The 8,718-nt window shown below is 40.8% G+C and overlaps 1 protein-coding gene across 1 annotated transcript in view; it reads left to right on the forward strand.

The window, feature by feature from the left end:
* Positions 1-335: 335 nt before the first annotated feature.
* MCM9 (minichromosome maintenance complex component 9) overlaps positions 336-8,718 on the forward strand; it is a 47,039-nt gene continuing 38,656 nt past the window's right edge. The window contains exons 1-4 of the mRNA XM_010585861.1: positions 336-651; positions 4,588-4,904; positions 6,885-6,966; positions 7,910-8,110. Coding sequence (XP_010584163.1) covers positions 336-651; positions 4,588-4,904; positions 6,885-6,966; positions 7,910-8,110 — 916 coding nt within the window. The remainder of the gene's footprint in view (positions 652-4,587; positions 4,905-6,884; positions 6,967-7,909; positions 8,111-8,718) is intronic.

Here is an 8,718-nt window from a genome sequence, read left to right on the forward strand (position 1 = left end):
GGGCGGGGCGGTTGGTGGGCGGGACCCGTCTGTGAGAAGGGGCGGGCGGCGTGTGGCGGCGTAAACCCGGCGGCTGCCGCCGCCATCCCGCCGGGCCGGCCGGTCTGTCGGTCGGTCGGTCGGTCTGTCTGTCTGTCGGAGCGCGTTGTAACGAGGTGCCGCTTGCCCAAGCTCATGAAGCCGCGCACGCGCCAGCCCCGCCCTCCTCTCTCCTGGCTCCCGTGATGGCCTTTTCTGAGTGAAAAAATAAAGTTTTCCGGCTGGCGCGTGTCCTTACCGGAAAGCCTGGCTTTTCGTAACCGCTTTACCTCACCGGCCCGCCTTGTAGGCGCAACATGGTGCTGAGCGCGGATCAGGTGAACCTCATCGGGCAGGTGTTCGAGTCCTACGTGCTGGAGCACCACAGGGACGACATCCTGGGCATCCTGAGGGAGGCCGACAGTGAGGCGCACTATCCCGTCGTCGTCGACGCCTTGACGCTCTTTGAGACCAACATGGAGATCGGGGAGTATTTCAACGCTTTCCCCAGCGAGGTCCTCCCGATTTTCGACAGCGCGCTGCGCCGGGCCGCCCTGGCAGCGCTGCAGGCCGCCACCACCGCCGCCCCTCCACAGCTCAGCGTGAAGCAGAACCTCCACGTCAGGGTCTCAGGTGAGCGGCAGGGCGGGGGCGGCAGCGAGGCACCCCGGGGGCATCTCCCAGTCAGCGTTGCCAAATTTCCTTACTCCGTGCCAAACTGTTGGAGCGTCATGGGAAGAAGCGGGTTTAATTCTTGCCGCTTCAGTGTTTGAACCAATAGCGAATGGCTGGCGTTTATTAAACAGAAAAGAACATGTGCAAGCACATGTGGTTGCGTGGACCAACCTGGAAAAAAGGTGTGGCCATCCATGATGGCGTGCGTGTCATGGTTAGCATTTGTTGCTGGGTCAGGACTTACACCAAAGCCTTTCCGTGGGGAAAAGACTCCTCAAATCAGCAGTTGGTCTCATGTTATTTCTCTTGTTAGTCGGGCCTAAAGAAAAAAAAAGAGTTTTAGGGGAAGGTACGTAGTTCATAGATTTTCTTGCAGGTTGACTTCCTTACCGTGTCAGTTGGCTCATGGTCTTTGTTGGCTCCAGCCATCTCCCAGAAGAGGCAAAGTCTACATTTTTAATTGTCTCGTAACAATTTAATCTGAATTTTTCAAATTTTATGCTTAACTAATTGTTGTAAAATTACTTGTTACAAAATTGGAACAAACTATTGGAAGGCATGATTGTTAATAGAGGATTTTGTCCTTTTTTTCACTACAAGTTGATATGCCATTATTCCTTATCACTATGAAATTTTTAGTAGCTTTGGGGTGTGGTAAGTGTGGAGTGCAGGTTCGGGGGTTAAAATGCCTATTTGCCTATTGTGGGGAACTGGGGTCAGTGGTGGCACAGTCCCTTCTGGTCATTTCTGATTTTAACTATTTGGAGCTGTCTAGTCTGCAAAGCCAGGAGCTGGTGACCTGTGTTTCCCTCCTCTGCCCCATGCCGGAGTGGTTTATGATCATTCAGTCTTTTGGCAGCTTGAACTTGGATGAATCCCAATTGTTAAATAGACCTGTGTTTCACATCAGTAAATTTCATTAAGAATATTGTCATTAGAACACATACATCAGAAATATAATTAGCCTGTGGCTCTCAAAATGCTATTCTGTCAAGGTTTTCAGGGGGAAAAAAAAAAAGCTTGCTACCTGTTTAGGTGTTGTGATGTTTGTATCCAACTGCTGAGTATGTGGTGTACAAGGATGGCCTCTGCGTGGTACTAAAATTTGAAATGTCTGGCATCTCCCTGTACCTATAGAAGTAGGAGTGAATTAAAAGTTTTTCCCCAGTGTTCTAGGATGCACTTCCCCCAGTGCATTTGCATCAGTCACAGCTTCAGCATGAGAACAGGGTTATTTTTATTCCAAGTATGATTATTTTATAAGCTACCAGGAGGTACTGGAAGGAGTAAAGCAAGGGGTAGATGTTTGCCGCGTGAGTAGCTGCGTCTTTGAGACATTCCTGCTCCTATTATCAGCCTATTGCTGGAGCTTACCATTCCTCCCACAGTGATGTTTTGTCTGAATATTCTCTAATCAACGTCAGGCAAAATTAGCCACATTTGATCAAATAGTTTTAATAACTTACAAAAGCAAGTCTGATCGTTGATGGAAGAAGTTAGTTGTCAGACTCACAAATTACTCCATCACTAAACTGGAGAGAAACTGATGAAGAGCAGGGGGTAGTTATCCTCATGTGGTCCAGCTGGATCAAAAGAACATCTGTCCGTGTAGTTTGGTTTATGTTCTGTACCACCAAAAGGGTGGCTACTGAAGAAACAAAAAACGATAAGCTAAATGATCTGCAGGGCTTTTTCCACCCACATTTTCCCATGATACTGTTACCTTTTAAGTGAATACTGGGTTCCGATTGCCTTCAGGATTCTCATCTTGGAGTGCCGCTTCCCATTCCCACATCAAATGGGAATGAGGACGAGGTGCACTCTTCTCTGTGGGAGTGGCAGGCAACTGCCTGGAGTGGGGCCGAAGGAATCTGTGTGTCAGGCTTGGACTGAAGTGAGGAAAAGTGGTTTTGCTTATGCTAGGTATAAGAATGTAATCTTGGCACGCTCATACCAACATGGACAGGGCATCTAAGAGTTCAAAGAAGGATTCAGGGAGCGTGAATATGCAATGATTAATAATGGGTGATTACCCCAGGTTCACTGAAGAAAGTAAGAGATGAAGTTCTTTATCTGAATTGTAGCATTGTAGGAATTTGATTGTATAACTTCTCCTTTTGCTACAAATCCATTAAAAGATTTTTCCTTACTTGCCATTAGCCTGAGCGCTGCTGTGTCTGTTACTGATGGCCAAGCTGCTTCTAATAGTTCAGTTTTACACATTATTACTAATACAGTAAAGCTGATTCAAAGAGGCGCATACTCAGTTAAAGAGTTTGTCAAGCAGTCTAATATGATCAGAATGAAGGCTCTTTTTTCCCTGTCCGGACTCATCTCTTCAATATTCACAGAGATGATCATATCATACATACATTCTGACAACAGTGCTGCAGCTCTCTCTAGTGTAAGATGTGTTGTATTTTGCAAAGGTTGTTGAGCTGCACCAATACCGAGCTGGGAAACAAAGATGCCCAAAAAGTTGGAAAAATAATGGATTTTATCTTTTTTTTTTGCCTGAACTGAATAGAAATGCAAATCTGTGGGAGAAAAAGAATTTTCAACAGGTTTGATAGAATATGTAAATAGCTTTGTTACAGTCAGCCAGAAAAATTTGTTTGCAGTTCTACATAATGCTTTATTTTGTTTCCAGATTATTTAATTCCTTTCTACTTTACTTTTTTTTTACTTTATCCTTTTACCTTTTAAAATTACCTTAATATTTTAAAATATTTTCTTCAAACAAAAGCAAAAGATCAAACATTTTGCTTAAAAGCATTAAAACAGAATGTTTCAGCATGTGTGAAATAAAGCATTTAGTTTTGAAAACACTGAAATAAATATATGATGTCTTTTTTTTAGCAGCCAATGCTACTAAGAGGATTTGACCTAAATGCACAAATAGTTTTCATCCCCTTAGAAACATCATTTTCCAGCAGATTTATTATTTTACATCTCTGTTTCCTAGCTCTGTTTTGGAAGTAAAGCTAAAAAATTATTTTAAGAGCAGGTAATCTCTTTTTTAAGTTGATAATTATTAGTATGTTGTAGTTCATGTACTAACTTCTGAAGAGGCAATATTTTGATGCTATCCTCAGGTGTGCATTTCAGAGACCATTTACTTTTATAAAGACTTTGTCGGCTCTTGAAGTAGATTAATCTTGTTGAGGATCTCAGCCCCTGTGGTGCTAAGTGACGGCCACACTGGTGACTGGAGTGGGATCAGTACACCACAGAACTGGCTGTCGGGGTGGAATTAAAGGAGAGCAAATGTCACGAAAATGTTCTGTCACTATTCATTTGAACATAAAAGTGAATTTGCTTTGGTTGTGCTCATAGCCCCTTTATATTCTTTTTATGCCATCTTCCTTGTGCTTGAAGTTTAGATTTAAGGTCAAATGCTCACAGACTATGAATTTTAAATTTGCTTAGACTTGAGAATTCACACAAGATTAGGAGTTACACTTGTTTAGCTGTGGGAATAACATAGAACCACAATTAAGTAGCAAAACTAAAATTTTGTAATTCAGATAAACCAATTGCAGAATAAATGGCATTTGCCAAAAGATCATTTGAATTAATAAATAGATCTGAGAACATCAGGATCTATTTCCATGAAAGGAAAGTGCTCATGACTGTTCAGCCCTTGGCAAGAGTAGGGGAGTAAAATGGCTACATTTTCTGTTAGTGCTCAGTGTCTGATGATTTTCACAATTTGAGGCCAGTGAATCAGATTTATGGTACAACAGATGAATTGTTGAATCACATTTATGAAACAGTAATAACAATGGCTACTGTTAATATGTCTGGCATTTTTTCTAATCTTTCTGTTTAACTGCATTGTAGGTCCATGTTTTATATGCATAGCCTTATGCCGCACCTATTTTTGTTTAACAGGTTTGCCTGTTTGCCCAGAGCTGACTCGAGAGCACATTCCTAAAACCAGGGATGTGGGTCACTTTTTGTCTGTTACTGGAACTGTCATACGTACCAGTTTGGTGAAAGTTTTGGAGTTTGAACGGAGTTACATCTGCAATAAGTGCAAGCATGTGTTTGTTGTCAAGGCTGACTTCGAACAGTACTACGCATTCTGTCGTCCATCAGCCTGTCTTAATGAAGAAGGCTGCAACTCAACCAAGTTCACGTGTCTCTCTGGAACAACCTCTTCTCCTACCTGCTGCAGAGACTACCAAGAAATAAAAATTCAGGAACAGGTAAAAAAAAAAAAAAAGGAGAAAAAGGGGAAGGTATTAAGGTATAGCTGTTCCAAGTACTAAAGAAGGCATTTGGGGGGCTTAATTTCCTGCTGGAATAAGGTAACTGCTAATTTTAGTGAGACTGTTCATGCATACATCAGAATTAAGTTTATCCCATTTTCATTGATAAGTTTTAAATGCCAAGATAAGTGGAAAAGTTTTACAGCTTCTACTGTTGTTTAAAACAAATGCCTGAGAAGACTAAAACAAGGCAGACAGCCTGTTAGTCAGAGATTTCCAGTCAAAGAGTTAAAAATTTAGGCACATGTTGACTCGATTTCCACTATTAGGTAACTCCATTCAATATTGTACAAAACACTTGGGGTCAGTGCACAGATGAAACTCCCGTGTTGGATCCTTACAATACCAAGTGTGCGTTGTTTCTCTAAGCGCTTACTGTACGTGATGCTGATGTTCAACACTGCTTCTAAGGACTAAATATAGCCCAGTGGTGGCCAAGGCCAGGTGTAGCAGTGCAGTATGGTCAATACATGGTGTCTACAAATGTCTGTTCCCTTCAGTCAATATTGAATTCAACAATTGTTGAATATGTGATCCTTACAGAATTTGCATTTGTTTTTTCTGAAGGTAGCCCTGGGTGGACGTACAGCTAAGCTGGAGGAGTAAGAAACAATTGGGCCTCTTTTTACGGTAGCGCATAACTAAAAACTGGCACAGGAAAATCTACACTGTACAAAAATTGAGAATAAGTAGGGTGTATTGCAGGCAATGTTTCTGTGTTTATTTATATGTTCAGTGTCTTTTTAATAAATCTTTTCTAAGATATCCTCAGTTATTTCAGGGTTTTGATTTTATAAATTAAGAGGATGGTGGTGCCAATCTACATACAAGATGTATGAAAACAGAAATATATGATATTAGAAATGAAGCTCTTAAATGTTGCAGGTTCATATAATGACTGTTTCTGACATATGGTTTCTATAGGGGTTTTTTTGTTTTACTGTGTGACACACAGATCTCTATGATGGGATTTTCAGCAGCATAAGCTTATTAAACACAGTAAAGTTAAACCAGGAATGAATTTCACTTGTGTTTCCTACTGAGCTCTGCAAGTAACTGTATGTGCCACCAGTATTGACAGTGATGTGAACTGCCTGTGGCCATTTAGATAATACACAAGGGTAAATTAACCTTCCTAGGCACTAGAGAGTGAATAAATCTAGAATTCTAGCATGTATGACCTGTGCTGCAGAATGAAAAGGTACTTCTGATTGTTGTTCTTGTGCAGTGGATATTCTAAAAACTATTGCGAGCTTTAAGTGTAATGGAAAGATTGCTGGTTGGAAATAGACTGTGACAAGATTGCATAGACTTTGCCCTGGAGAAAAGAAAAAGAATTACAGGAGTTACTGGCACATTTGTCAATATACATTTGTCTGGTTGTCTGTGAATTGTTTTTTTTTCCTGTTGTTGATTTAATCCTTGACACCTAGGTGTAAACTTATATGTCAACCTGTCAAATTATGGTTAAATACCAGAAAAATATAGAGAATAATCTTTCAGTATATACTTCAGTGAAGGATTATCTAACCCATGGACATGCTTCAGTACCCAAAGTAAACTTTGCATATTGAAGAAGTATCTAAAAATATCTCATATTATTAAAAAAAAAAATCAGCTCTTTCAAATGACCTCTTTTAGTGAGCTTTCTTCAGCAAGATATTGAAATCACACAGTACCTCCCAGGATGGAGCACCTTCAGCTAATTTAATACCCAGTCCTGTTTCCATTAATATCAGCATTAAACTTCCATTATTAAGTTCGTGGCAGCAGTGGCATGCTCACTAAGTTTTGTGAGTAGCAGCAAGGACTGACCTCAGTTCCAGGAAAGGAATGTAGGTCCTTAAGCCAGAGCAGCTATAAATGGCTTTTGAAAGGTGCAGTTCTTAAGAAGTGCTTTTCCTTCCTGTCTCCTAGGTTCAAAGACTGTCTGTTGGAAGCATCCCTCGTTGCATGGTGGTTGTTCTGGAAGATGACTTAGTGGACAGTTGCAAGTCTGGTAGGGATACAGCTTATATCACATATGTTTGTACCACAAGCATTTTTATTTTTCCATTTGAGATGAATCTTTGCCAAGTAAGCTGTCAGTGCTGAGGGCTTGTTAAATGAGATAGGTTCATCTGTCACATTGCTGTTTCAGCTTGGACGTTAGCATGGCAGTTGAGGACTATTCTAGAAAATGTCATACATCCTCATGTTACATCTTGACTGTTTGACAGATCAGTTTCAATAAGTAAGGTATTGTGACATACAGAAAGAATATTAAATCTTGTTAGTGTGGGAACACCAAACCTCCTGAGGAAACTGGTCCACACCACCACACAGCGTGTAGTGCCCCTCTGAAGGTTCAGAGAGCTAGGTAACCTGACCTCCTATCTAAAGAGAGCTGCAGGTGGAAAAGCTACTTGGCATTCAGAAAGGAAGCTAATTGGCAGGAGGATGTATGAAGAATGGACTAAAAATTCTCAGATAGGCACATCTCCACAAGAAATTAATTTCTGGTTGTACTTTCTGAGAAGAACGCTATAGCCAGAATGTTAATGAGTGATTCTGGAATTCATCACAAAAGTTATCAGAAGTCAAATAAGTTTTGACTAAATTTTTTGTATAGCAAATCTAATTGAAAGAAGAGCTTCTACACTTTACTGTCAATTCCTCTTGTCTAAAAGAGGAAACAAGCAGAGATATACCTTTAAGAATTCATTTACCTTAAACAGAAGTAGAAAGACATAGCAACTTCCTACCATAGACATAAGCAATCCACTTAATGTTTGTTTTAGGCTTCCAGTAACTGCAGGAGGTTTGTTTTTTGTTGTTGGGTTTTTTAACCTTATTAACTGTAACACAGGATCTCAATTGCATTATTATGCATTACAGCCAACTGACACATCTGCATATCTCAAGTCAGATGTTACTTGATTAATTTTTGTTGTTACCTCCAGGAGATGACATCACAGTGTATGGAGTGGTAATGCAGAGGTGGAAACCTTTCCATGAGGGTGCACGCTGTGACTTGGAGCTTGTTCTGAAAGCCAACTATGTTAAAGTAAACAATGAGCAGCTAGCAGGGGTTGTAACTGATGAAGAAGTCCGCAAGGAATTTGAAGACTTCTGGGAAAAGCATAGGAATGATCCATTAGCAGGTTAGTAGTTGAAAGCTTTTAAGTAGGACACATGAGTGGATAGAGATGAAATCAGGAGTGAGAAAATACAGTGACTGAAAACATTTTCCCCCCATTATTCTATCCCACCACTCATTCATCAAATAATATATTTTTTTCCAGTACAGGAATATGAAATTCTTACTTTAATATTACTGGGGAAAAAAGTACCAAACATACTGCATTGATCTTCCTTCTTTTGAGCTTTCTAGTCAAATGTTTTGTGGAACATTCATTAACAAGAAATCATAGAATCATTTAGGTTGGAAAAGACCTTTAAGATCATTGAGTCCAACCATCAACCATGCCCGCTAAACCATGTCCTGAAGTGCCTTGTCTATGCACTTTTTGAATACTTCCAGGGATGGTGACCCAGGCACTTCCCTGGGCAGCCTGTTCCAATGCCTGACAACCCTTTCAGTAAAGAAATTTTTCCTAATATCCAATCTAAACCTCCCCTGTTGCAACTTGAGGCCATTTCCTCTTGTTCTATCTCCAGCCACCTGACAGAAGAGACCAGCACCCACCTCACTACAACCCCCTTTCAGGTAGTTGTAGAGAGTGATAAGGTCTCCCCTCAGCCTCCTTTT

The sequence above is a fragment of the Haliaeetus leucocephalus genome, unplaced genomic scaffold (genome assembly GCF_000737465.1).
Source record: "Haliaeetus leucocephalus isolate CR32 unplaced genomic scaffold, Haliaeetus_leucocephalus-4.0 Scaffold130, whole genome shotgun sequence".
Lineage (NCBI taxonomy): Eukaryota > Metazoa > Chordata > Aves > Accipitriformes > Accipitridae > Haliaeetus > Haliaeetus leucocephalus.